General features: G+C 38.1%; 5 protein-coding genes and 1 long non-coding RNA gene across 8 annotated transcripts; 5 read left to right on the forward strand and 1 right to left on the reverse strand.

The window, feature by feature from the left end:
- The first annotated feature begins 356 nt into the window (after positions 1–356).
- On the forward strand, positions 357–2,489 carry LOC110749230 (Plant invertase/pectin methylesterase inhibitor superfamily). The gene is made up of 2 exons (XM_021949291.2): positions 357–1,543; positions 1,695–2,489. The coding sequence occupies exons 1-2, from the start codon at positions 604–606 to the stop codon at positions 2,381–2,383; spliced, it is 1,629 nt and encodes a 542-aa protein (XP_021804983.1). The 5' UTR covers positions 357–603; the 3' UTR covers positions 2,384–2,489.
- Positions 2,490–2,840: 351 nt separating this feature from the next.
- Positions 2,841–6,993, reverse strand: LOC148293378 (uncharacterized). 2 transcript variants are annotated; one of them, XR_015837071.1, is made up of 4 exons: positions 6,794–6,993; positions 5,070–6,594; positions 4,611–4,932; positions 2,841–4,239 (listed from the first exon to the last, which is right to left on the reverse strand). It is a non-coding gene; the product is annotated as an uncharacterized LOC148293378 (long non-coding RNA). The 2 variants fall into 2 exon arrangements; XR_015837072.1 differs by having other exon boundaries at positions 5,070–6,597.
- LOC110749229 (putative pectinesterase/pectinesterase inhibitor 45) lies at positions 3,285–5,812 on the forward strand. The gene is made up of 3 exons (XM_021949290.2): positions 3,285–4,216; positions 4,324–4,484; positions 4,672–5,812. Exons 1-3 carry the CDS (start codon positions 3,285–3,287, stop codon positions 5,367–5,369), a joined length of 1,791 nt encoding a protein of 596 aa, XP_021804982.2. The 3' UTR covers positions 5,370–5,812.
- A 2,955-nt stretch (positions 6,994–9,948) lies between the features above and the next one.
- Positions 9,949–13,340, forward strand: LOC110749177 (Plant invertase/pectin methylesterase inhibitor superfamily). The gene is made up of 3 exons (XM_021949211.2): positions 9,949–10,431; positions 10,568–11,140; positions 12,337–13,340. Exons 1-3 carry the CDS (start codon positions 10,092–10,094, stop codon positions 13,026–13,028), a joined length of 1,605 nt encoding a protein of 534 aa, XP_021804903.2. The 5' UTR covers positions 9,949–10,091; the 3' UTR covers positions 13,029–13,340.
- Positions 13,341–15,786: 2,446 nt separating this feature from the next.
- On the forward strand, positions 15,787–18,491 carry RAD51 (RAS associated with diabetes protein 51). The gene is made up of 9 exons (XM_021949152.2): positions 15,787–16,034; positions 16,532–16,676; positions 16,795–16,905; positions 17,072–17,163; positions 17,276–17,370; positions 17,449–17,562; positions 17,735–17,864; positions 17,965–18,086; positions 18,178–18,491. Exons 1-9 carry the CDS (start codon positions 15,945–15,947, stop codon positions 18,299–18,301), a joined length of 1,023 nt encoding a protein of 340 aa, XP_021804844.1. The 5' UTR covers positions 15,787–15,944; the 3' UTR covers positions 18,302–18,491.
- Positions 18,492–20,197: 1,706 nt separating this feature from the next.
- LOC110749224 (sec34-like family protein) lies at positions 20,198–27,967 on the forward strand. 2 transcript variants are annotated; one of them, XM_021949283.2, is made up of 25 exons: positions 20,198–20,412; positions 20,620–20,703; positions 20,810–20,920; positions 21,000–21,044; positions 21,155–21,229; positions 21,321–21,416; positions 21,542–21,619; positions 22,019–22,104; positions 22,266–22,332; positions 22,443–22,505; positions 22,624–22,725; positions 22,933–23,037; positions 23,147–23,239; positions 23,650–23,738; positions 23,990–24,209; positions 24,902–24,988; positions 25,416–25,532; positions 25,636–25,668; positions 25,803–25,889; positions 25,974–26,036; positions 26,406–26,522; positions 26,678–26,770; positions 26,941–27,066; positions 27,257–27,357; positions 27,575–27,967. In XM_021949283.2, the coding sequence occupies exons 1-25, from the start codon at positions 20,338–20,340 to the stop codon at positions 27,705–27,707; spliced, it is 2,346 nt and encodes a 781-aa protein (XP_021804975.1). In that variant the 5' UTR covers positions 20,198–20,337; the 3' UTR covers positions 27,708–27,967. The 2 variants fall into 2 exon arrangements, with proteins under 2 accessions (XP_021804975.1, XP_021804976.1); XM_021949284.2 differs by having other exon boundaries at positions 25,419–25,532.
- The last annotated feature ends 4 nt before the right edge of the window (positions 27,968–27,971 follow it).

Below are 27,971 nucleotides of genomic sequence, written 5' to 3' on the forward strand. Positions count from 1 at the left end.
CATGGATTCGGTGAAGTCTTGACTCACAAACTCCAAGAGATGACTCACTCTGCCTAGCCCACGCCCACAAGGCCAAGGACAAGGCCATGTGGCCCATGTCCATAGTTTCTCAAACACGCCAGAAAAATATCTTGCAGAGATGGGAGGACCATCCTCCCATTCCTCTGAATTCTGATAACATGAAACTCCAAACAAAACAGGGATCTAAAACATATATATATATATATATATATATATATATATCTGTGTGTGTGTGTAGAAATTATTATTAAGGTTTTCTGAATGCAGCTCCCCTTTCCCTTAATCTGCTTTGGAACTTTGCAACAGGACAACAACTCTGCATAAAGTCTATTTCCCGTGAAAGAAAGGAATTAAACTCTGCATAAATATATATACATAGATACAAGAATCATTTTGTCTTATTATTATACTTTTTCAAAGATGAACTTTATAAGAATCCGTGTAATCATTCATTAATTAACTTAAGCAAATCCATGCAACTTACGTTCCCAAAGATAATTATTTAAGAAAAACCAACATCACTAAGTTTTTTCTCTCTCTTTTACATGTTTGAGTCAGTTTTGTCCCATCAACACTACTCTTATGGCTTCCTCCATTGCAAAAGTGTTGCAGCTCCTCTGCATAATCTTCTTCTCAACAACCTGCAGTGCTCTCCACAATTCTTCTTCTTCTTCCACAAATACTACTAATTTTAATCCCAACTTGTCTTCAATAAGATCATTCTGCAAGTCTACTCCATACCCAGATGTATGCTTTGACTCATTGAAGCTTTCAATCTCAATAAACATCAGTCCTAACATCATAACCTACCTCCTCCAGTCTCTCCAAGTTGCGATATCCGAAGCCGGGAAGCTTTCTGATCTTTTCTACAAGGCTGGACAGTACTCAAATATCGTTGAGAAGCAAAAGGGAGCTATCCAGGATTGTAAGGAGCTTCACCAAATCACACTCTCTTCTCTACAAAGATCAGTCTCTCGGGTTCGAGCTGGCAACACCAAGAAACTAAATGATGCAAGAGCTTACCTCAGTGCTGCTCTTACAAACAAGAACACATGCTTGGAAGGCTTGGATTCTGCTTCTGGCCCTATGAAGCCGGCTCTAGTAAATTCCTTAACTAGTACATACAAGTATGTTAGCAATTCTCTCTCAGTTATCTCAAAGCCAGGGGCTCCAAAAGGCAGTACAAACCGGCGTCTCTTGGCTGTTCCAACATGGATGTCAAGGAAAGATCGCCGGATCCTGCAGAGCTCTGGCGAAAAATATGATCCAAGTGAAGTTTTAACAGTTGCAGCAGATGGGACTGGGAACTTTACCACCATCACTGATGCTGTTAATTTTGCTCCAAATAATAGTTATGATAGAACAATCATCTATGTCAAGAAAGGGGTTTATGTTGAAAATGTGGAAATCCCAAGCTTCAAGACCAACATTGTTCTTCTTGGAGATGGAAGTGACACGACTGTCATAACTGGTAACAGAAGTGTGGTTGATGGCTGGACCACATTCAGATCTGCAACCGTAGGTAATTAAAAATTTAATTACTGCGGCCCTTGTTTCATTTCATTTATTTATATTGTCTTCATATGATAAAATCTTGCTTGCATCCAAAACCCCTTTCACAAGTGAACCTGAATTTAATCCCATTTTGATTTTCCGTGATATTCATTTTTCAGCTGTTTCTGGAGAGGGGTTTCTGGCAAGAGATATAACATTTGAGAACACAGCTGGACCAGAAAAACACCAAGCTGTTGCTCTCAGAGTGAATGCAGACTTGGCTGCAATCTACAAGTGCATCATCAATGGCTACCAGGACACATTGTATGTCCACTCTTTCAGACAATTTTACAGAGAGTGTGACATATTTGGGACCATAGATTATATATTTGGCAATGCAGCAGTGATATTCCAAGGATGTGACATTGTATCCAAGATGCCAATGCCGGGACAGTTCACGGTCATCACAGCACAATCCAGAGACACAGCAGATGAAGACACAGGAATCTCCATACAAAATTGTTCAATTGTGGCCACTGATGACTTGTACTCAAACTCCAGAATTGTCAAAAGCTACCTAGGCCGGCCATGGAGGGTGTTCTCTAGGACAGTGTACCTAGAGTCCTACATTGGTGACTTTATTGACCCAACTGGGTGGAGACAGTGGTCTGGGGATCTAGGGTTGGACACTTTGTACTATGGAGAGTATGAAAATTATGGGCCTGGTTCAGGGACAGAAAATAGGGTTAAGTGGACTGGATATCATATTATGGATTATTATGATGCGGCAAAATTCACAGTATCAGAGTTTATTATTGGTGATGAATGGCTGCAGGCCACTTCATTTCCTTATGATGATGGCATCTGATCTTTGGGATTTCTGTATGAACGAATGTTCTATGTACACCAAAGGTGGAAGTTGTATGGATGAGGTCAAATATTTTCTGATATTATTATACATTTTGGGCATTTCATGATCCTCTTAACTTACCACGTGATGTGGTAGTTGATGTGTCGATTAACAATAAAAATGTAACGATTGATGTTATAAGGACACATCATATAGGCCAGTTAACGTGGTAAAAATGTGATCCTTATAGCAACATTCGTTCTTTAATTAGTTGAAGAATGTAGATTGGATTGCGTTTTGCGGTCGTATTAGCTAATCGCATGACATGGCAGTTGATGTGTGTGGCAATAAGTCATAACAATGGATGCTATAAGTACACATCATATGGACAGCTAACGTGGTCAAAATTTGATCCTTCTAGCAGCATTGGTGCTTTAATTAGTTGAAGAATGTAGATTGGATTCTGAGTCATGAATTTGTTGGAGCTAAAATCATAACCTCACAAAAGAACACAGCCTTTGAATTCATTGACAAATTTGAACAATACATTCTCATAAATAGTTTGAGAGTTGGGGGTCTAGACGTAATTTTAGAAGCTGAAAGGTCACCTGGAGGCTGGAGGAAAGAATTCGCGAGGGAAATGCGGTTGGAAAGGAAAGGACCCCTGTTGTCATCTCTAACTAACTTTTGAAAAATAGAAAACCTGAAAACTCTCCTGACCAGCCCTCCTCTGTCAATTGCCAAAATAATAATGGAGACTCAAATTCCAAACTGAAGAACAAAGAGATAGGAAGAGGAAATTGATTAAAGCTGAAACACCATCGTATTTCAATCTCTTCCCAGTCTCTTTCTCTCTGTTGCCGTGTGCCTGGGCCTGAATCATTAAGGCAGAGGCTCCTCTGCCTTAGCCACTCTCGCAATGGCATTCCAGGATTTCGACCAGATATCCGAACGCCGAAAGGCTGAGAGGGCACGTAAAATGAGGAAGAGAATTATCATCGCAGTTGTCGTCGTCGTCCTGCTTATTCTGATTGCTGTCGGAGCCTATTTACTTTTGAACAAACTTAATAGTAAGAAGGGCAATGCTAAGCAAGACAAAACAGCCAATTCTAAGCCTGCTCCAGCAAAAGCTCAACCCAAGAACGATCAAGCCAAGAAGAAAGTGCCAGCAAAGGGTGAGAAGATCATGAAGGAGATGTGTGGCGCAACAGACTACAAGGACAAGTGCGAGAGCATCATCGAAAAGGCAAAGGGCGCATCTAAACCGAAGGAATTCATCAAGACCGCTATCTCAGCAGCCTCGGATGAGGCCAGGATTGCCTACAGCAAATCCAGCGAGCTCACTTTTAACAGCCCAGAAGAGAAGGGAGCATTTGAGGATTGCAAAGTGCTGTTTGAAGATGCCATGGACGAATTAGGGGATGCCATTTCTCAAATTGGCAACACAACTGCTTCGGGGAAGATTCGAACTGGTGTCTTGAACACTTGGCTGAGTGCAGTCATATCTTACCAGCAGACGTGTGTTGATGGGTTTCCTGATGGAAAATTGAAGTCTGACTTGGAGAAGATGTTGCAGGCCACCAAGGAATTCACCAGCAATTCCTTGGCCATGCTTTCACTCCTTTCCCAATTCCAGCTACCGGTTACAGCAGCAGTTTCGGGAGCAAAACGTCGTCTTCTAGCACAGGACAAGGACGGGTTTCCTACCTGGATGAGCCATGAGGAGCGAAGGGTGTTGAAGAAAAATGATGAGAAGCCCACACCTAATGTGACTGTGGCAAAAGATGGCAGTGGAAACTTCAAAACCATTAGTGAAGCCTTGGCAGCCATGCCTGCAAAATATGAAGGACGGTATGTGTTTTGTTCCTTCACTTCTGAAAAAGAAAAAGAAGAAAAAAGAATTACTCACACTTGCTATCTTTATTTATTAGTTTGTTTTTACCCTTATGAAAATTCAGATATATCATCTACGTTAAAGGAGGAGTCTATGATGAGACTGTGATTGTGACAAAAAAGATGCCAAATGTTACCATATATGGTGATGGATCACAGAAGAGCATCATCACTGGGAATAAGAACTATGCAGACGGAGTTAGGACATTCCAAACTGCATCTTTTGGTATGTGCAAAACTTAGGCAAGAACTGATATATATATATATATATATATATATATATATATATATATATATATAAGGCCTAACTCGCCATTGTAAACCATATGATGTGCTCCACTTCCATACTTACTGTAAGAAGTTAATGCCATCGTCAATGGCACTTATTCCTTTTTCATTTGTTTCTGTTTCAGCGGCCTTAGGAGAAGGTTTTATGGCAAAGTCCATGGGATTCAGAAACACGGCTGGTCCTGAGAAGCATCAGGCAGTGGCAGCAAGAGTCCAAGCAGACCGTGCTATTTTTCTCAACTGCCGATTTGAAGGGTACCAAGACACCTTGTATGCACAAACCCATCGGCAGTTCTATAAGAGCTGTGTCATTTCTGGCACTGTTGATTTCATCTTTGGTGACGCTGCTGCTATCTTCCAGAACTGCTTGATCTACGTCAGGAAACCTATGGAAAACCAACAAAACATTGTTACTGCCCAGGGACGGGCTGACAAACAGGAAACCACAGGAATAGTTCTGCAGAATTGCAAAATCATGCCTGACAAAGATCTTGAGCCAGTAAAGTCTCAGTTCAAGACCTACCTTGGGAGGCCATGGAAGGAATTCTCAAGAACCATAGTGATGGACTCAACAATTGAGGATCTGATTCACCCAGATGGATGGACACCATGGGAAGGAGACTTTGCACTGAAAACGCTGTATTATGCAGAGTATAACAACAAGGGACCAGGTGCCAAGACTGATAACAGGGTCAAGTGGTCTGGATACAAAGTCATTGACAAGCAGGAGGCTATGAAGTATACTGTAGGGCCTTTCTTGAAAGGGTATGCTTGGCTCAGGGCCAAGGGAGTTCCTGTTCGCTTCGGCCTATCTGAAAACTAAGGAGTTCATCTGTCAAACCGAGACGACTGAGTATCTGATCAACAAGAGTGGAACATCTGTGTCTTGATTGAAATGGTGATGTTGTCAATTTCTTGTTTCAAATTGATCAACAAGGCAGTGAAATTGGCATCCTGTTGTACTTTGCAACACACTAATATATATTAGCCCTAACGAAAAGAAGAAAAAAAATGAATTACGTATGAGAACATTTGTTCATCATGTAGATGATTCATTACATGCTAGGTTGTACCAGAGAACTGAATGCTAGGTTTCCATGTTTTCAAAATTTTGCTTTAATTCGAAAACTTCTTCCAGAAAGAGGATAGAGATCTGTCCTGGTGGTGAGGGTGGAATTATAAATTGTAGATGCGACGGAAAAGATGTATTGTTTGTGGTGCTGCAAAGTGGGAAATGGACTCTGCCTTGTTTTTGGTGTTGTTTGACAGTTTGCTCCAAATGCAAAAATTTCTTTCACTTCTCTTCTTTTGTACATGGTTTACAGTTTAACAGAAAAAACTCAAAGATAGAAGATCACCTTGAATCTATAATACAAGAGGGGGTTTAAAAGTTGAGCAATATCAAGAGAAAAAAGAAGAAGACCACATCCTGCAAAATGTGGGGTTTAACTACATCAAAACTTCACACACCTTCAGTCAGTGTTCGAAAAATTAGGTTATGTTTCAGTATATGGGCCCATAAGAGATCCTTGTTAAAATACCAGCCCACAAGAGAAACTATAGCGTTTCACTAACTCTATTTTCACCTTTTTTTGGACGAACCCTATCCTCAGTTATCTATCCGTTGTGTCCTATATAGCTCTCATCTCTCTGCCTCCATCGTCTCCCATCTCTCTTTGCCTCCATCGTCTCTGCTCTTTCTCTGCCTCCGTCATCTCCTCTTGCGCACCTTTGAAATAAGATGAGCCCAGCATCAGCTACAAAGAAAAGAAGAAAAATTCAAAAATACCTCTGATGAGTAGAGAAGAAGCCGTCGCTGCCACTGGTTGGGTCGAGAAGAGTAGAGAAGCAGCCACCCGACCCGCCTAGGCGCCGCCTAACTCCCTGGCGCCTACCCCTAACGATTAGGGCGAAATCGCGGCGCTATCCTCCCGCCTACCGCCTAGGATCCGCCTAGGCGCCCGCCTACCGCCTAGGAACCGCCAACCGCCTAGGAACCGCCTAGGCCGATTTTTCGAACACTGCCTTCAGTTGGGTTTGTTATTTTTCTACTAAAACAACAAGATGATGATTTTGAATCGCAAAAGATATCAAGTTCGAAAGAGAATTACAACGACCCAACCACACAAAAAGTACGTGTGAAAAACTCTGAAACAAGTGCATTAGAAGGGTTGGCTTTAATCTATTCAAAAGCTAAAAGGAAGAGATTAATTTCTTCGAAATAATATGAAATTGGTAATTACTTACAGGAGGCTTAGAGTTCAGCTGTTCAAGCACGATGATACGACTCAAGAGCTCGGCTAAGTCCATCGGAAGCCACCTATCTTCAGCGTCAGCAACTTCACTCCCGCCATTTACTCTGCCACACAGCTTCAGTGACTGAGAGAGAGAGAATGGTTATGACTTGTCGTTCGTACATTCAGAAGAAGGGAGGGAGTTCCAGCAAACGACATGGACTTTACAAACAGATCGTCGTCGTGTCTTTACTTCCTCTCAGGTTGGGTCAAGACCACCTGACCCGACCCAGAAGAGTCAATATGGGCTTCTCTTTTTTAATTTTATAATAAATAGTATAGCCGAACGGCCATATTCTTTAGTTATAGTCTTCAGTTTTTTTAAAATTTTTTCTAATAAATAGTATAGCCGAGCGCTATACTTGGGGGTTTTTAACTTTTTAAATAAATAGTATAGCCGAACGGCTATACTCTTTAATTATATTGCAGCTATACTTCAGTTTCTTTAAAATTTTCTTAAAAATAGTATAGCCGCGCGGCTATACTGGTTTTTTTTTTCCCTTGAATTTTGTTTATCGATAAGAGTAGTTTAGAATATTCACCTTTTTTAAACTAATCGTATAGCCAGCGTACAATACATGTACGTATGTTTCATGCTAATACAAGTTTTTTTATTATAAAATTTTCGATTTCAAACAAAGATTTCTAGGTATAGTAGTAAGAGATAAGGTAGTATTCTTCTTATAAACTGTTGTATGAAAAGTGAAGCATAAGCAAAAGCATTTCATGTCCTAAAATCCTATATACCGTATTAAATACAAAAGGTTGCTCTACATGTCTTTAATAGATGAATGCATCCCTCTATGCATAAAATATTATTATAATTAAATAGTATAGCCGTGGCTATACTGAACTTTTTTTAAATTGATTTTTAATAAATAGTATGCGGCTATACTTCAGTTCTTTTTAAAATAATTTTAATAAATAGTATAGCCGTGCGGCTATATTCATTTTTTTTCCTAAATTTTTCTGATAAATAGTATAGCCGATCGGCTATACCTGAGGTTTTTTAAAACTTTTTTAATCAACAAGATGATGATTTTGAATTGCCTTCATCAACAAGATGATGATTTTGAATTGCAAAAGATATCAAGTTTGAAAGAGAATTACAACAGAAAATGCTTGATTAGTATCATGTTCCAATTTGTTGCCTCTTCACCTTACTTAATCAAGTGTACTTTTTTTGGGTTTTTAATATTTCACCGTTTAATACTGAAAATGGGAAAATTTAGGTACGAAATGCTGAAAACATATTAGGACAAATAAATCTCATCTTCGGGGACGGACTCTATGGGGACAAGACCTAAAGCAAACTATATAAAGAAAAGAAAATCACACGAAGGTTTCAGATGCACTAGAGATAGATGGAAGAATTTATTATCCGAAGAACACACACAACCATTGTGCAATATTTTTGTCGCCCCATGTATCAGAACAGCTAGCTAGCCTCATCCCATCCATGAACTGTTGGTCATCATTGGCGGCTGAAATTTTCATTATCTTGACTGGTAAACTACTTGATCGATCAGGTCATGACTGGTACCCGTGTGCGTATTCTCTGCATCAATCACTTGAATCACATATACACATGCATGTGCTAATGTCCCCCATATATTAAAAGCCAACCTGATCATAACCCTTCACCAATATATGACACTAACCACATGTATTATAACAATCATACTTTATAATTAAAAAAGGTAACCTAAAGTTTAGAGAACAACCCTTTTATTTTATACGAAGGGTCAATTTGGCATTGATGTGCTGTGAAAATAATCGTTGTCAAATTTGATGTGAGAGAAAACAGTTTGGCGTTTGGTAAACTTTTTGTTAAAAGTGTTGTTGGTACTAATTCCCGCATAATCATTAAACCTAGCGCCTTTTCGAAACTGATTTATGTATAATCAAAAAATGAAAGCACCTCATTAGCTGTTTTCCCTTAGCACCTCCACCTCAAAAAGCAAGGGCAAGGCAAGGTTTGACACTATTCACAAGAATAGTGGTAGCCTTGCCTTTTTTGGTTCCACCCCAAAGGGCAAGGGCAAAAACTATTTACTTTACATTATTTTATATTTTTTTATTTACTTAAACCATTAATTTTGATAAGCTTTTGGGCTGGGCTTCCCAAATTTTTTTAAAAATAACTTATCATCCCAAATAAGCAATGCCAAACGGACATGAAGGCGACAACATTTTATTTTATTTTTTGAGAATTAGCGATAGATACATTACAGGGGGGCACTTATCCTGGGATTTGAACGGGTGACCAAGGGGGGAAGGGGGAGGGACCTCACCACTGAAGTAAACCCCTCGGTCGACAACATTTTATTAATAATGAGAGAAACAAGGATAAAATACTGAAGAATTATGCGAATATCTCTCAAAAAGGTTGTATACGTACGACACCGGTCCTTAAAACACTGTGCATATGTTAATTTTGTATAATTTGATGCTAGAGTTCGAATATCAGTACCATTGCTTTTACGACCAGATACTGATTTATCAATATAATTATATCTGCTTCATGAACTAGCTAGGGCAGGATACCGGTGCAGTGGAATAGGATGGCATGGTATTAATGTTTCTTCCATGTGGTGGTTGGAAATCTCTTTCTACAATTGCACAACCACTTGATCAATATACATGTCAAATCTAATCTAATAAAAAACCTTGAAATGCAGGATGACTTTTTTAGATTGTCAATAACAGTTGTTAAAACAAAAACAAAAATGCATAATTTGGGTTTTGAAAATTCTCCTAAAGCTAGCAGATTGGTGCTGGTGCAGAACTAATTGCACCATAAATGCATTAAACTATAGTGTAACCCGATTTCTAAACATAAGATTACTCAAGTCAAGAGTAGAGAGCAAATCAACTTAAAATCATGTATTAATTTGACATATCACCACCTCCGCTATGGTTATAGTAGGTTATAATATAAGTGGATTATTGATAATATTCTTTAAAAATTTTAAAAACAAACTACGTCGTTCACCCATATTATAACACATGTACAAAATATATCATGTGATCTCCTCAAGTGTGTACTAAAAGTGTACAAACAGGCCGTTATCGAATGGCATTCAAGGTTAAAGAATGACATGGACATTTTAGCACCACCACTTCTTCATCAAGGTGCCCACCAAACGAACACCAAAAAGGCTCTTTACTTTTCCGCATATTTTGCACGTCTTTCGCCTATATATTTCAGACCCCATTGCCTCTTTTCTTTGCCGAAAACATTTGTGAGTATGTTTTCTCTGGTAGTACTTAGAATGTTGAAGTTTGTGGTAGTGTTTTGGGCACTGGGAGGGGCCTCAGTGTTAGGGGCAGGGCAAGCCAATGATAGCTACCAAATTTATGTTAAAAAAGAATGCAGCTTTACAAGATATCCCAGCATATGTGTTCAAACCATGACGGGGTCTGGTTCAGGGCATGATCAACAACATGTTGATATAATGTTGGCTCTTGCAAACAAGACCATATCTGAGACCATGTTGGCCACCTCCGAGTTTGTCAACTTCAGCTCCCAATTCAATTTGGAAGGTGAACTTGGAGCCCGTGAAGCTCAACGTGTTCATTCCGTCAAAGGTAGTAGTCATACTGTAAATCTAAACATTAATATGTGTGCACAAAACATGCTCGGATTCATATATAGTGTAGAAACATAAGTATTTGTCTGTGAATGCAAGCCTTTTTCACCATATGTTGATTACTATGTATGCAGACTATTATTGTGGAGAGCTCATGAACATGTCCTTGAAGCGGCTCGACCAATCCCTATTGGCACTCAAACAATCTCCAAGGAAAAACAAGCGTGACATCCAAGCATGGCTCAGTGCTGCGTTGACTTTCCAAGACACTTGCAAAGACTATGCTTCTGGTCAAATTTCCAAGCGCGTAGACAACGCTTCTCAGTTGGTAAGTAACCTATTAGCTCTTGTCAACCGTATCGCAAGTAACCATACAACAACGGTCACAAATCACCGTAGTGTTGACCAAGGGCTTTTTGCCAAATGGGTATCGCCAAGGGACCGGAAACTACTTCAGGCAACCGCCATAAAAGCTGATGCCGTGGTTGCCAAAGATGGATCCGGCAACTACAAAACTGTATCGGAAGCCATCAATGCAGCTTCCGGGGCCCGGTTTGTGATTTATGTAAAGGCAGGGGTTTATGACGAGAAGATTCACACTAAAAAAGATGGTATTACGTTGATAGGAGATGGAAAATATTCCACTATTATTACTGGAGATGATAGCGTTGCCAAAGGTGCCTCCATGCCTGGCTCAGCCACTTTCAGTTAGTACTCTCTCTCTCTCTCTCTCTCTCATAATATTCCTGTCTCTCTCTCATAATATTCCTGTCAAATGATGATAATAATTCATTCACTTTAACACTGGGCCAGTCTTATGTCATGTATAATTTAGGGGGTAACCCAAAAACTGTTTCCAGCCGCAAGGGCTGGGCAGGGCAGCTGCTGGGGGCCATGAAACCAGGCCAGCCCTCAGGCAAGATGAGCCCGAATTCAAGTCCGGATTTGCTAATGTCAGCAACAAAAAAAAAAATTAAAAATCGAAAAAAATCTAAAAAGAATACAAATAATTTCAGATTTTTTTTATAAATAAATACTTAGTCATAGTTTTCACTTCCCACACCAAAATTCTATACAAATTTCTCTCCTCATATCTCATGTGAATAGTTGTTGCCATGACAATTGATGGAAACACCACAACCTTTTGCAAGGGCAGCCACTATTCATGTGAATAGTAGCTGTCCTAACCCCCTCTTGCCATGGCAAAGGGCAAACTGGTGGAAGTGCTCTAATGGCTTCACAGTTTGGCAGCACAAACATTTTATGGTATTGCGAGTCTTATAAAAGGTAAAATTCACTTTTTCGAATTAAATAATCACATAACATCACGTGTCAATTGAAATGTCTTATTAAATATTTAAAACTGGCCCTAATAATTAAAAGGGAGATTCACTATTATACCCAATATAGAGGCTCAAATTATAAAAATATCCTATATGAAATGGACTTTAGAAACACATCCAAAGTCCATTTACAACATAATAAAGAGACTTTTAACTTCTTATAAATTACAAAACTACCATCAATTTCGTAAAACAAGCCCAACCCCAAAACCTCATAAAAAAAATCCAAAATACTTAAAAGGGTATCAAAGTAATTTAATAATCAAACTTAAATGTAATAGAGTCAGCTGTCATTTTTTGGGTTTGTTTATAGAAATTCAATGATGTATGGTTTATCTATATTATTAGTGCTAAGAATGGGTATATCACTAAATATCTCTAATTAAAATTGTAATAAGTACTTGTCACACAGCGTGATAAAATAATGTGTTATTTACCTCTATAATCTTCATCCAGATTTTGGATGATAATTGAATTGTGCATGTAATGTTTATTATTGATTTGATTAATTGCCAAAAACATTGTGTAATGTTTCTTCCTGGTTTGCATGGCATGGGCAGCTGTAACAGGAGATGGGTTCATTGCTAGGGATATAGGGTTCCAAAACACAGCAGGCCCTGAAGGAAAGCAAGCCTTGGCTCTCTACATCTCTTCTGATTACTCAGTTCTCTACAGGTGTAGCATTGTTGGCTACCAAGACACTCTCTATGCCTATGCCCTCCGTCAGTTCTACAGAGAATGTGACATCTATGGCACAATAGACTTCATCTTTGGCAACGCTGCTGCTGTGTTCCAGAGTTGTGATCTGGTGCTACGCAGACACAAGGGCTACAATGCAATTCTGGCAAATGGTAGGTCTGATCCTGGACAAAAAACTGGGTTCTCGGTCCAAAACTGTAGGATCATACCCAGCTCGGACTTCTCTCCAGTTAAGCACTCCTACAGCTCGTATTTGGGGAGGCCATGGAAGCAATACTCTAGAGCCGTCGTCATGGAATCAACCATAGACGACGTCATTGCACCCCAAGGCTGGGTGGAGTGGCCTGGGGCTGGAGGATCCAGCCTCAAGACACTGTACTTCGCGGAGTATGCGAATGTGGGGCCGGGGGCGGGAGTGGGCAAAAGGGTGCAATGGCCTGGGTTTCATGTGATTGGAGCTGACGTGGCTGTTGAGTTTACTGTTGCTAATTTTATTGCTGGGACTTCATGGCTGCCTTCTACTGGAGTCACTTTCGTTTCTGGCCTCCATTGATTGGGATGAAAAGGATGTTTTACTCGAATTTAATACGAAGAGGTGGACATCGAAGATCTCATGCACCACATGTAACCTTTAAAGTCGATGTACCAAAGTTTAAGCATATGCATCTTTTTAAGCTTAGGGCTTGTCTAGTATAGGTCCCTACAATTTTTATTTCCTAGACATATACCCATTATTCTATAAATCTATGTGTAAAAACCAATTTCAAACTAAAATGACCAGTAGGATATAAGAGGTCATAGTATTCCTATGTTTTTATATCGTTGCCATCAGACTTCATATTTTATTTATAATTTATTCCAAGCATTTCATTAATTTCCATAATTGTAATTAAAACTCCCTATTAATAGCATATCAATCACCCCATTTCTTTTGGTTGCCATTCCCTCTAAAATATCGCCCCCTAAAATTGCAAATGAAAAAAAATTATGTAAATTACATATCCAATAATGTACATATGAAAAATATAAATATAAATATATATATATATATATATATATATATATATATATATATATGTGTGTGTGTATAAAAATATAGGTATATTATTTACCCAAAAAAAAAAAAAACTAGGCTAGTTACTTTGTAATTGAAATTTCAGTACATTTTTCAATAATTAAAAATAGGTACACAATAATTTATAGAAAATAGGTACGTTGTATAATTGAAATTTATGTACATTTTTTTATAAATTAAAAATAGTTACATTATTTAGAAGAAAAAAATAAGTTCATTATACTAGGTAAATTGTTTTACTAGGTATACATATTAGAGAAAAAAAATAGGTATATTATTTAGAGAGAAAAAAATAGGTTCATTTTAAAAAATCATAAAACAAAAAATAAATAGATTATCAAATTATTTTTCATAAAACAAGTAATAGGTACATTATTTAGAGAAAAAAAATAGATACAAAATTTAGCGAAAAAATAGGTTCATTATACTAAGTAAATTGTTTTACTAGGTACATTATTAGAGAAAAAAAATAGGTACATTATTTGTAGAGAAAAAAATAAGTTCATTTAAAAAAAAATTGTTTTCATAAAACAAACAATAAAAAGATTATCAAATTATTTTTCAACATAATTAGAATGTACACTATTATTCATAAACCTATAATAAAATAGATTACTAGTCATATAATTCATAAAAGGAAAACAACATAATTTTTTTATTAAATAAACCAAAACGTTAATCACATATAGATTACTAATACTTTAATGTTGAATTTAATATTTAATTTCAAATAACTTTCTAAATTAATTCCTACATCCATTACAACCATTTGGAGATCTTTCCAAATTCAACGTGTGTTATTAGTTACACCACCCCATAACACATTAACTTATAAATAGGGGTAGTTTTGAAAACCGAAAAATACAATAAATTAGATTTTAAGTTATATTAGGTAACTTGCTTAATTGGATCCTAGTCATTGGGTATTATTTGAAAAAATTGGGTATTTTAAATAGAAAAATAAAGGGAATGGTTGTAGGTGATTTAAAATGAATTTTATGGGTCTAAGCTCAATTTACTATATAGGGTTAAATACCAAAATTTACTTTCTAAGATGTATGACGGGAAGAAAAATTAAAATTTGTAACCCTACGTTTTTATATTTGTATTGGCTAGTGATGATAGCACTTTTACATAATTAATTGCTCATATATGTTGATAATTTTGGTTACTATCATAAACCCTATACGCTTATCGCGAACAATATATATAACAAAAATATGGTATGTATGACGAGAAAAATAAAAAAGTGGTTGTGAGATTAAGAAAAAGGTTTGAAAACTTGCGTGTTGATTCTAATTCATTTAGCCTGAAGATTGTGATTAAAGTGGTAAATATGAATGCTATTTTTATGATCAAGTGAATGCCCAAGGAAAATAAGAAGTGATTGTGAGATGAGGGGTTGGTCAAGCCGCTAAGACCTTCAAGGCTGGTAGTGACACCACTCCATTCATCTTGTTGAAGACCTTGGATGCAAGGTGTGAATTCAATTTGCTACCTACCCATAGCGGGTAGGGGTGTATGCATTTTGCTAGTGTAGTCTAGTTTAATCTTTAATGCCCCACTTGATTACAAGCCTATGCTATAAGACTCGGCAATGGTAAAGTCTATCCTTATGTGAGTTTTCAATGTTGGATTACTTTTTTCATGTAGATTATATTTCTTGCAATACTAAATAAATTGATTGTTTAGAGAATTATCCCACATTAAAAATGGAAGTATTAACCAAGGTGGTTGGTGTGAGTGGTTCGGCACTCTCATTCCTTAAGAGAGGTCAGGGGTTTGATCCCCGCTCTCGTATGGAGTCACCACTTTGGCCAACACTTTACCCTTTACGGGCCGACCTGGTGTGAGCGGGGATTAGTCTGGGTTGTAGTTAAGGCTTAAAGGTGCCACCCATAATTAGGGCCCATCCAGGACCACCTTGTGGTTCAGACAAAAAAAAATGGAAGTATTGCTTTAGAAGTTTAAATTATTTGAGCTCTTTATTCATTATCTAATGTCTAACCGATATTCTAAACTATTCTAATTTATGAGAGGGGGTTCAAATTTGGATGCAATGGGGCCGGCACACGCACCCCAGCCATTTGTAGTTGTGACATTTAGGCTGAGATGGGTGTATGATGAATTGGATTTACAAAATTGGGCCACCAGCGCATTTACTTTCGGAAGAAAGTTGTGATCCAGCCCATATCGATAGGTTGTAGAGCCTTTTCAGTAAGCTTCCCCGGCAAGCTGTGTGTACTTTGGCGCCCCAAAAACGCTTTTGAAAATATTAATTATCTCCTTCTTTCCCATTGTCTTTTCTCGTGTTCTGTTTCTCCTTCTGTGTTTTGGGATCAGTTGGGGTATAGGAGCACACGTCGTGGTCGTGTAGGTACTATTAGCGAAGGCATGGAGCAACAGAGCAACCAGAAGACGGCCCAACAACAAGATGAACACGAAGAAATGCAGCACGGCCCTGTACCCGTTGAACAACTTCAGGTAACCCATTTCAAATTTACACTCATTTCGAACAATTCAGCGGCTTCCCCAAATGGGTTCTTCTTCAATATGCTTCCAATGGTTTATCCTGTTTAGATTCGTCTGTTCCCTTCAAAATTGAAGAAAGGGTTTTTCTTTTTCTCTGAATTCGGTTCGAATTTCTGCAAATTGTTGTTCAAGATTCTATATTTCATATGGGTTCTGCTATTTATTCTCGTTTTGACCATCGTACGATGAAATCCAACTGTGTTATCATTTTACTATTAATTATCAGTCTTGGGTTTTGCTCTTTACCTGCAATGCGAAACCCTAGCCAACGGCCTATCTCTTTCTGGTTTTGATAGTCGTATGGGCTTGGTTTGTTACAGATCAGTTCATCCCGGTAGAGATGAAATTTCTAATCTGGATTGCGTATTTTCACTGACCAATGATATTTCGATCAAAGTAGCAATCTTTCTTTAATTGATGATGGAATGTTTTCATTTTTTCAAATAAAGACGTCAGGCATAGCTTCCATTGATGTAAAGAAGCTTAAAGATGCGGGTCTTTGCACAGTTGAAGCTGTTGCATACTCTCCAAGAAAGGATCTTCTGCAGATCAAAGGAATCAGCGAAGCTAAAGTTGACAAGATCATTGAAGCAGGTATGTCATTCATTGTTATCTATTTTTCTCGTTTTCCCACTATTTTTATACGTGAAGCTATTCACTATTTGCGATAATTTGATATCCCATTGCCTGGCTTGTTTCATTTCATTGACAGCATCCAAACTTGTGCCTTTGGGTTTTACTAGTGCTAGTCAGCTCCACGCTCAGAGACTCGAAATCATTCAGATTACTTCCGGATCAAGAGAACTTGATAAGATATTGGAGGGTCAGTTTCCACTATTCTTCTTTTTTTAACCAAGACTTGTCTCCAATTTCAAGAACTTGCAAGTTCTTAGAATTGAGTCCTTGTTTTACCAATAGGAATGTAATACTTTAAACTTCAGTTGATATTTCTGTGGTATCAAAGTTTCCGCGTGGTTTTCTTCTGACAGGAGGAATCGAGACTGGATCTATTACTGAGATATATGGTGAGTTCCGTTCTGGAAAGACCCAGCTGTGTCACACGCTTTGTGTCACTTGCCAAGTAAGTGACTTTCTTTTCTCTTTAACATGTTGTGCTGGTACAGAAACCACCGAACTACAACCTATAATTTCAATTCATTATAGTGCACTTCTGATTCATTTTGATGTTTCAGCTCCCATTGGATCAAGGAGGCGGTGAGGGAAAAGCAATGTACATTGATGCTGAGGGTACATTCAGGCCACAGAGACTCTTACAGATAGCAGAGAGGTTTGATATAAATATTTTGAAGTGAACTTGCTCTTGTGATTTATGTATGCTAGATGGTTAATGGTGTTGTTGTTACAGGTTTGGACTCAATGGTGCTGATGTCTTGGAGAACGTGGCATATGCTAGAGCTTATAACACGGACCATCAGTCAAGGCTCTTGCTTGAAGCAGCTTCCATGATGGTAGAAACAAGGTGTAACACTTTATCATTTTTTTTCTCTTGTCTCGTATAGAGATTTGTTAGTTGTCATGAATCAAGGTCTGTCGTGAACCTCTCAGTTCTAGTTATGCACTTGTTTAGAGTTTGGTCTAGTCTTCAACTTTTTAGGTTAAGACTAATTATTTAACGGATGTCGGTTCTGTAGGTTTGCTCTCATGATAGTAGATAGTGCTACAGCCCTCTACAGAACAGATTTCTCAGGAAGAGGAGAACTTTCAGCCCGGCAAATGCATCTTGCAAAGTTTCTACGGAGCCTACAGAAGTTAGCAGATGAGGTTAAAATTTTTACAGCTTCACTTATAAAACATACTCAGACCCCCTAGTTTTAGCTTTGTTATTTATTGGTATTTCCCTTTTTGTACACTGTGACTGCAGTTCGGTGTGGCTGTTGTTATCACAAATCAAGTAGTTGCACAAGTGGATGGTTCTGCAATCTTTGCCGGGCCTCAAGTTAAGCCTATTGGTGGTAACATCATGGCGCATGCTTCCACAACAAGGTTTGTCCTTCTAACTTCATTCTATACCTTCCTCCTAGAACAAATTACTCTTGTGTTAGCATTTCTAATCACTTATATCTTCTTATGATAGGCTTGCTGTCCGGAAAGGAAGAGGCGAGGAGCGGATCTGTAAAGTAATAAGTTCTCCTTGTCTGGCTGAGGCCGAAGCACGGTTTCAGATCTCTCCGGAAGGTGTCACCGATGTCAAGGACTAGTACACTTCAGCTCTTGCTAAAACTTTTGCAACATCTTGTTCATGTATTCTTGTTGTATCTTTCTTGTAAAGGGTCTGCAAGGAACCTAGCAAAATGTCACAAGTTTGTAATTGTTTTTTTGGTCTACAGTTGTATTCAATATTTGAACAGTTTGTCAAAAGCTTATAAAATTTTGGGTTAATCGCAGCAATGGTCCCTCAACTATACCCGTAGTTACACTTTGGTCCGTCAATTCAATTATTAGTTGCAGGGGTCACTCAACTAGGTGCTATGTTGCACCAGTAGTCCTTCCGTCAAACTCTGTTAAATTTTCTGTCAAAAATGAGGGTAAATTCGGAAATTCATCCACAACCCTCCCTTCCTCCACAATCCTCCATTGCTGCAACAGTCGATGAAGCTCGCTACCACAACAGAACCCACACCCACCATTTCTCTGCCCACTACGTCCCCTTCAACGGCGACCCTTCCTCTGCTGCCGCCGTCGACTTCGAGTCCTACTCCCTCGATGAGATCGTCTACCGATCCGACTCCGGCGGCCTCCTCGATGTCCAGCACGACATGGCCACCCTCAAGAACTACGACGGCAAGTACTGGCGCGACCTCTTCGACTCCTGCGTCAGCAAGACCACCTGGCCCTAAGGCTCCGGCATCTGGAGCAAGAAGGAGTGGGTCTCCGCCTTCAAAGATAACTCCAATCTCTTCTGGGCTGAGCGTATGCCGACTCCAAATCCTTTGATTGAACCCCAGCAAATGATTTAGGGACATGAAAACCGGCACACAACACACACAATTGAGGCATGTGGCTTCCTTGATCAGAGGTGTAATACTAATATAGGCTTCATTTTTTGTTGGTCCAAATGCATTCTTCTTGCGATATTAATTGTCATAATTAATTGTATCACTGATTTAAATTAAATTTTTTGCTAGATACGAGTTTCCTTGAGTTTTGCCGACTACAAGGAGTTGCTATCGGCTGATGTCCTTGAAATTGCGTTTCAAAGTCAGAATGATCAAAAGCTCACCGGGTTTGGTGGTGGAGATGTGAATTCGTACGGTGCAGAGGCTGGGATGTTGACCAAGATGGGTCCTCCAAGGGGGGTGGCAAGAAGAAGGGGAAGAAAGGGAAGAAGGTTAGCCCTGCTGTCTTGGGATTTAATGTGGTGAGTAACCGCATCATGATGGATGAGATCCAGACAGTGAAGGGGAAGAAAGGGAAGAAGGTTACTGCCCTTGGTTTTGATGAAAAAAGTTTAGATTCGTTTAGAAAGAAAACAGAAACCTCAAATACATTTGATTGGGATTAGCCACATCGATTTATTTGGCCAACTCTTCATAATCCTTCCTCCATTCATTAGGTTGCGGCAATGGAGGATTGTGGAGGAAAGGGAGTGTTGTAGACGAATTTCCGAATTTACCCTCATTTTTAACGGAAAAAGCCACAGACTTGACGGAAGGACTACTGACGCAACATAGCACCTAGTTGAGTGACCCCTGCAACTAATAATTGAATTGAGGGACCAAAATGTAACTACGGGTATAGTTGAGGGACCATTGCTGCGAATAACCCTAAAATTTTCCAGTATGTTTTTTCCCCCATTTTGTCTGGTTATTTTCACTCTCATTTTAATGGTTTTGTAATGGAAATATAGACCTATTGCGTGAAGTACTCGTACACTTCAAAATTCAGAACCGTGGTAAAACTCAAGGGTAAAAAAACACTGCGTCACTAAAATTTTACTGCGACAAAGCGATGTTACAAACAGAAAGTAAAAGATGAAAAAAGAGAGGCAAAAGGACCAACCAATTTCGCACCGTTTTCAACTGTTTTCCGTAACCGAAACGGCGTCGTCCTGATGCTAATACACACAAAGAGCTCGCGTTTAAATCTTGTTTATCGTTGAAAGCCCGTACAGAAGAAAAATTGGAAGCGACTGGACTGAGAAATAGGCGTAGGCAATTGGGATGAAGACAACCACAAGCGTTGTCTGAACTGTGAATTGTGAGAGCGAGAGCGAGGAAGGTTGAAGAGATTAAGAATGGCAAGTAAGGCCAACCTTCCGAAATCTGGAGCCATTTCCAAGGGCTACAACTTCGCATCTAACTGGGAACAGGTGTTTGCTTCCTCTTCTTTCAATTTGGCACAGCCTCATTGCCCTAGATTCAAATTCACAATTTCAGTTCATATGCATCTGATTTTTCTCCAAAATTTTTCACTATAATTACACTTAGCAAGCTTCAGATCAGATCAGATCGGATCGGATCGGATCCTTTCGATATGGATTTTGATATAGTGATTTCTTTCTTCGCTCGCTCTGCAGAACACGCCATTAACGGAGCAGCAGCAAGCGGCCATTGCAACCCTATCGCATTCCGTCGCAGAGCGACCCTTCCCTCCCAATTTGGTCAGATTATTTACAAATGCAAATTCATCTATTTATTTCTCTTCCATTGTCCTCACGATTTTATCTCCATAATAACATGATTTTTTTTCTTTTGCGTTAATTCTAGGGCCAGGACCGTACAGGACATCAAAATGCCCTGTCCGTCTCCACCAAGGACAGCTCCTTTGGCTCGGAACACTCTGTTGCTATAGAAGCCGTTCTCGTCAACACAAATCAGGTAATTTTCACCATCACATTCCTTTGTCTCTTCCAATTCAATGGCTATTTCACTGCAACTTAGCTTCTTCTACCTGCAGTTTTACAAATGGTTTACAGATCTTGAAGCCGCTTTGAAGTCGGAGGTTAGTACTCAATTTTAGCACCAGTACAGCTTCTTATGATTTAAGCAAGTGTGCATATCCGCTCATTGCTCATCTTTTCTTTTTTTCTTTTGGGTTTTTCAACTTTTAAGACAGAGGAGAAGTATCGCCACTATGTAGACACTTTGACAGAGCGCATACAGACTTGTGATGGTATACTTGGTCAGGTATTGGTTATATATCTATTAGTATCATTGAAGGCACTTTTGTTTTAGACTGTTATGCTTGTTTGAAATAGCTGGGCTTCATTCTATGCAGGTGGATGACACCCTAGACTTGTTTAATGAACTGCAACTTCAGCATCAGGCAGTAGCAACGAAGACTAAAACTCTTCACGATGCATGCGACAGACTGGTGGGATTTTCTTTCTATTGTCACCTTTTTCTTTGTTACACTTTCCTTGGTGTCATGTTAAACCACTGTATGTGGTGCCTGAAAACTTGTTTAAAACTTGCTGTTTCCTCATTTCTCCTTTGCAGTTAATAGAGAAGCAACGACTGATTGAATTTTCAGAAGCACTCCGCAGTAAGCTGAACTACTTTGATGAATTGGAGAATGTAAGGTTTGAATGCTACCTTACCTAGAATAATATTCCTTTGTTGAGATTGTGGGGGTTTTTTTAATCTCTAATATACGTGGCAATGAATGGATATAAAAATATGAATTTTTTTTTCTGTGTTGAAGCTTTAAGTTTTCAAGAATCTGAGTCAGTTTCTCCTCAGTATGAATTTTCCTTTTTCAGGTGTTACTTTGTAGTGTTGTTCAAACTTAAACTGAAGTATATATTTTGAATCTTTGTGCCAAGGATCTTACCTTCTTTGGTTTGTTTAGATTTGTAAGAAAATAACATGATGCACAAAGTCTGTATGTAATACCATCCAGAGTATATATATTTATATTCATCATATAAATATATCGTATACATAATTCATGTTTAAATCTTCAATTTTGTGCAGATTGCGACCAATTTTTATTCTGCAAACATGAATGTTCTAAATGAGAACTTTCTCCCTCTTCTCAAACGCCTTGATGATTGCATATCGTAAGTGGGATACCTTTATTATTAGTAATTCTATGCCTCAGACACTATTCCGTTAAACACTTGCAAATTTGTCATTGATACTAGGAAACAATGAGCATTTAATAAGGATATATTATTGAGATTAAAACTTATTGTTTTCAAATGACTTGTTCCTACTGTAGGTATGTTGAAAGCAATCCACAATATGCAGAATCCAGTGTTTACCTACTCAAGTTTCGACAATTGCAGGTACAATTTGCCAGAGGTTTGATTAAGTGAATAATATAGAATGGAGATTCATCTTCTTGTAAGATTTAGTTTGACCTTCAGTAATATATAAATATACATGTTTTGGACAGTCTCGAGCTTTGGGCATGATTCGTTCTCATGTACTTTCAGTTCTCAAAGGTGCTTCTTCTCAGGTAAAGTTACCATATTGAACTGAGTTACCATGAACACATCTTTCGTAGTAGGCTTCAGTATATACATGCATTAATGCATATTACACCACTTTGTATTATGTTCACTGTCTTGCATCAGGTACAGGCAGCTATCCGAAGTAGCGGGGGCAGCAAAGCATCTGTTTCTGAGGGTGTGGAAGCATCTGTTATATATGTCCGTTTCAAGGCAGCAGCAAGTGAGGTAACAGTAACCCCTTTTGGCTTGGAATGATCCATGGGATTAATTGAAATGTGGTTACTGCATTTAGCAGTCGGGGCCTGAAAGGCTGATTGCCAGTTGATCCTGGAAAACATTTTTACACTAGTATTTTTAATGTGGGAATGCAGTTCTGTGCATTAACTTCAAACTCATTTAAGTGTTGATGTCTAACAAATAGAATCTCTGCAGCTTAAGCCAGTGCTGGAGGAAATTGAAAGCAGATCATCAAGGAAAGAATATACTCAGATCCTGGCGGAATGCCACAAACTATATTGTGAACAGAGACTTTCCTTGGTGCGCTATATTTATTTATTTATTTTTAATTTTTGAAAAGGATCATTGGTTGTTTACTATATTAGTTTATTCATTTTATCACTTTTATCATATCCCCCTTTTTATCCAGGTAAGAGGTATAGTACATCAACGGATATCTGAATTTGCCAAGAAAGAGGCCTTGCCATCATTGACTAGATCTGGATGTGCATATCTAATGCAGGTAAGATATATATATGTTACAAGGATATTCATCGAAATAGACTCCTTTTAAAAAAACTGGCAATGAAGGACTTATAAATATAAACTGAGGATGGTATGATTCACCCTGTCCTAATTAAGGACAGCATAAGATATCTGTGATGTGTGATTTAATATGATATGCAACTTACTGTCATATATCAATTTATGCTGCATAGATATATTGAGTATGCTGTAAGGTCACACTTGGTACAATTTAGCAATCTTTGGATTCCATGTCATAGTTGATGAGAGTGATCATTTTCTGTTTTTATTTTATATTTGATCAAGGTTTTTCATTCTATTTTTCATTTTCAGAATATAATATAATAATTCATGTTGTAGGACAATAAAGTTTCTATTGTAATTGAATTTGAAACTCCTTATTTGCAGGTCTGTCAGCTTGAGCATCAACTTTTTGATCATTTTTTCCCATCTTCTGCAGAGGACGTTTCAAGTTTGGCTCCATTGATAGATCCTCTGTAGGTCTCCTTTTCTCTCTCCCTCTCTTTCTCTCTCTTGCTTTATTTAGAGGTTGACGTGTAATAACTGGGGTAAGGCAATCTCTGTTAAATTACATGTGCCAGAGGCGAGTCAAGCTTGATTGGTTTCTGTCTTTTTCGCTTTGTTCCTTGTTAGGCTGTTACATTGTAAGGTGGAGGTTGGCTCTTTGATTGGTTTATGTGCACTTTAAACTATATAATAACCTCCTTATGGTGATAACTTAATGCAGGTCTACATATTTGTATGATACACTGCGGCCAAAACTTATTCATGAAACAAATGTTGATTTTCTTTGCGAACTTGTTGATATATTGAAAGTTGAAGTCCTAGGTGAACAGTTAAGTCGGAGGAGTGAATCATTAGCTGGTCTACGTCCTACACTAGAGAGAATTCTTGCAGATGTTCATGAACGGTTGACTTTCCGTGCTCGAACACATATTCGTGATGAGGTGATTCCTGTTCCTGGGAGTTATTGTTTGTTGATTTCATTTCATATGACAGCTGTTACCTCTTTGTTATCATAATTCTTTCAATTTACTTTGTCCACTTCTATATTTTTTTTTTTCTGCTTGATGATAGTGGTGATTTTCTGTAACTTTGATTAATGTTTTATTTCAGTAGGTTGTTTTAAATCTTGTTGGATATCTTTTACTATAAGGAGTAACACTTTTGACATCCTTGTTGAAACACTGGAACTTCTCAATTAAACAAATGGGAAATGGAAGGTGATCCTTTTCCTAAATGGTAGAATGAAATGAATGGAAATATTCATTTGTTTGAATATTGATTGAACTTGTTGATTCAATGGTCTGCTGTCTCGTGTTGCTTGATTTTAATCTATGTCTTGCATCAATTTAATATCTAGCTTAAAATGACAATGAGCTTGCAAAAACAAGTTTATTTTCCAGTGGAGACACAAGTGCTTACATGCTGTAGAAGGAAAAAGTAATTACATTTATTCTTAATTTTCTACTGATGTTTGGTCTTTCCCCTGTTCATTGTTTCCTGTTATCCACCTTTTAGCCAGCACTTCTACTTTATTTTTCCAGCATATCTTGTATATTTTACTTGACTAGCTACGTTTTTCCTTTTGTTTTTTTTTTCTATTTATTTATTTAAGATTTCTCTTGTTTCTTTTCAGATAGCAAATTATTTTCCTTTGGATGAAGACTTGGATTACCCTGCAAAGCTGGAAAGATCTGTGGCAGATAATCTTGAAACTACTTCTGTAAATTTTTTGCCATTTCCTTTTTTTTCTCTTTGACATATAGTATATTTTTAGTTATGTATCCCTAAATTATATCTTATGGGACACCAGCACTTGGCTTAATAATTTTGATATTCCATTATGTAATCTTCCATGCCCTCAATGAGTTACTTGTTCAGTCTGTTGATATTGGTAGGTCACTTATTGAAATATCCACAACCGAGAGACAAACTATGGGTTCTAGAGATGCCATTCAGTGACCCAAGAGTTTATTTATCACTTCTTTTGTCAAAGATATCCGTTAGGTTTGCAGTCTACCTCTAGGACACTAGTATGCCTTTGCCCGTGTAAATATTTCCAAGCTGATCATTTCTACTGTTAGCTCCAGTTCTGTGTCATTGTTGGCTGCTTTAATGGACTCACCTGTGATTATTTTTTTGTCAAACAGCAGGCTGATGAAAACCTAGTCTTCAAAACGTGGTATCCACCTCTAGAGAAAACGATATCTTGCCTTTCAAAGTTGTATCGCTGTTTAGAGCCAGGAGTTTTCACTGGTTTAGCACAGGTATTTAAGCCTTTGTACAGCCACCACATGTTATACTTGTCTTAAATAAATTCCCTTTATATGAATTTTGTTAAACACTTGGCTTTTATTTTTGGTCTTTCAGGAAGTGGTTGAAGTTTGTTCAACATCTATCCAGGTGAATAGTTCTACACTAATTTTTTTATGTAACTCTGCTGTCGTATAAGTTATCCGTGTTTATAAAGATGATGGGATTTGGTTAGTGTTGCCTTAATATGGTGACAAAAGTTTGTCTTTCCTTTCATTTGCCAGAAAGCGAGCAAACTCATTGCAAGGAGATCATCACCAATGGATGGTCAGCTTTTCCTCATAAAGAATCTTCTTATCTTAAGGGAGCAGGTGATCCCTCATTTCTGCTGTATATATCATAAGTGGTTATTCTTTTAAAAATGACTTATTAACACATTTGTTTTGTCTTCACAGATTGCACCATTCGATATTGAGTTTTCTGTCACACATAAGGAACTCGATTTCTCACACTTGCTGGTTAGTTCCTCCAAAGCTAAATTTGTCCTATCCAACTGCATTATATTTTTATTAGGGTTTCAAAGAGCAGGGGAAATGGTGCATTGTTGTAGCATCCATTACATAGAGAAGTGGCCCACAACCCCACTAAGTGGAGCTAATTTATTCTTCTCAAATAACTCATAAGTTCTCTAGTTTAGGTTTCGTTTTTACCCAACCAGACAGGCATGTTTCATCAACCAAGATGTTTAGAATGTTTATGTGGTTTAGGTAACAATGCATCTTCTTTTTTTATGTTGAGAAAATGTAACAATGCATCGTTAAAAGTTCCCTAAATGCCTGAAATTCGATGGAATAGAAATCTTAATATTTTTCAATCTCCTTGCGCAGGAGCATCTAAGACGAATTCTTAGAGGTCAAGCCTCTTTATTTGATTGGTCCAGGTCAACTTCACTGGCAAGGACCTTATCTCCCCGAGTTTTGGAAAGTCAAATAGATGCTAAGAAGGTTTGTCAATTTTCCTTTCAATCTATGATTTCTTATTTCAGAGCAAGGTTTTGTTTTTATTTGTTGTCACTTTGGGGTTCATTTTCTGTGGATGCTTCATTATATTAACATAATTGGTCTTTACCTCACTTCCATTCCTGCTAATGTACTTGCAGGAATTGGAGAAAAGCCTGAAAACCACTTGTGAGGAGTTCATAATGTCAGTCACTAAGCTGGTTGTGGATCCTATGCTTTCATTTGTTACCAAGGTTTGTGTTTGTCGCTTCTCCCTTAGTATCATGGCTGGAAAATTGTCTTGTATTTTGGAGCTAATGAGAGACCAGACACTTAGATATAAGTACACAAGTAATAAACAAACAGAACGTTAGAATAAATTGCCTAATCATGTCTAAAAGATCTTCATTGTGCCTTTTTATAGGTCACAGCTGTGAAAGTTGCAATGTCATCTGGCAGCCAGAATCAAAAGGCAGAGTCGGTTATGGCCAAACCACTCAAAGATCAAGCTTTTGCAACTCCAGATAAGGTGGCTGAACTTGTTCAAAAGGTATGCATTTCAAATAATTGCTGTGGTGGAGAGCAATGTCAGTGAGGGCTGTGTATATATTTGTTTGCTGGGGTTCTTGTTTCACATCAAAATTGGCATTGTTTGGGACATAGGACTTCACATATTAAAATAACTTCTCCAGTCGTAAGGTTCAACTAGAGCTAATCCCCGTAATGCATATCTGGAACAGGTAGCTGCTGCTATTCAGCAAGAGTTGCCAATAGTAATGACAAAGATGAAGCTTTATCTGCAGAACCCATCAACACGAACTATTCTATTCAAACCCATAAAGTAAGTGCAAGATTCACATGTACAAGGCACAATTTTATGGTTTTTGTTTTCCACATGCACTCCTCGGACTGATTAAGTTGATATCAATTATTTATATTCCTTTAGTAACATTTGGAACTGACGATTGGATGCTTTTAATTTGGATCTATGCATTGATAATATCTATCACGCCCAACATCTCAACAAGTTGCGAACTTTTTTTTTTTTTTTAATGCAGGACAAATATCATGGAAGCTCATGTGCAAGTACAGTCCCTGCTAAAGGCCGAGTATTCCCCCGAAGAGATACAAGGCATCATAAACATGCCTTCCATACAAGAACTTCAAGCACAACTGGATAATCTCCTTTAGAGTGTTTGTGAACTTAAACGTTGTTCTTATTAGCTGGATGATCTAGAGGTTGTTATTGTTAGATTAGAGAAATGCTGCAATATTGCAACACTTTTTTTGGTGAAAGGACGAATTTATGTATCAGTTTTGGCTTCAGATAATCAGCCGATGGGTAGTGTTATAGGGTGTTTTATCAGCCAGATTGCTCATAGGCTGTTTCAGTGAAGCACATTTTCTATTTTTGTGAACGGTCATTCTTTTTATATAAGAGATTCAGAATATGCT

The sequence above is a fragment of the Prunus avium genome, chromosome 7 (genome assembly GCF_965620075.1).
Source record: "Prunus avium chromosome 7, drPruAviu1.hap1.1, whole genome shotgun sequence".
NCBI lineage: Eukaryota > Viridiplantae > Streptophyta > Magnoliopsida > Rosales > Rosaceae > Prunus > Prunus avium.

Coding starts and splice junctions, on each gene's coding strand:
- LOC110749230 (XM_021949291.2), top strand. CDS start 604: ATGGCTTCCTCCATTGCAAAAGTGTTGCAGCTCCTCTGCATAATCTTC. Junction 1,544..1,694: donor ATTCAGATCTGCAACCGTAG/GTAATTAAAAAT, acceptor TTCATTTTTCAG/CTGTTTCTGGAGAGGGGTTT.
- LOC110749229 (XM_021949290.2), top strand. CDS start 3,285: ATGGCATTCCAGGATTTCGACCAGATATCCGAACGCCGAAAGGCTGAG. Junction 4,217..4,323: donor CCTGCAAAATATGAAGGACG/GTATGTGTTTTG, acceptor ATGAAAATTCAG/ATATATCATCTACGTTAAAG. Junction 4,485..4,671: donor ATTCCAAACTGCATCTTTTG/GTATGTGCAAAA, acceptor TTTCTGTTTCAG/CGGCCTTAGGAGAAGGTTTT.
- LOC110749177 (XM_021949211.2), top strand. CDS start 10,092: ATGTTTTCTCTGGTAGTACTTAGAATGTTGAAGTTTGTGGTAGTGTTT. Junction 10,432..10,567: donor ACGTGTTCATTCCGTCAAAG/GTAGTAGTCATA, acceptor CTATGTATGCAG/ACTATTATTGTGGAGAGCTC. Junction 11,141..12,336: donor GCCTGGCTCAGCCACTTTCA/GTTAGTACTCTC, acceptor TGGCATGGGCAG/CTGTAACAGGAGATGGGTTC.
- RAD51 (XM_021949152.2), top strand. CDS start 15,945: ATGGAGCAACAGAGCAACCAGAAGACGGCCCAACAACAAGATGAACAC. Junction 17,865..17,964: donor TACAGAAGTTAGCAGATGAG/GTTAAAATTTTT, acceptor CTGTGACTGCAG/TTCGGTGTGGCTGTTGTTAT. Junction 18,087..18,177: donor GCGCATGCTTCCACAACAAG/GTTTGTCCTTCT, acceptor TTCTTATGATAG/GCTTGCTGTCCGGAAAGGAA.
- LOC110749224 (XM_021949283.2), top strand. CDS start 20,338: ATGGCAAGTAAGGCCAACCTTCCGAAATCTGGAGCCATTTCCAAGGGC. Junction 24,210..24,901: donor GAACACATATTCGTGATGAG/GTGATTCCTGTT, acceptor GTTTCTTTTCAG/ATAGCAAATTATTTTCCTTT. Junction 27,358..27,574: donor ATTCTATTCAAACCCATAAA/GTAAGTGCAAGA, acceptor TTTTTAATGCAG/GACAAATATCATGGAAGCTC.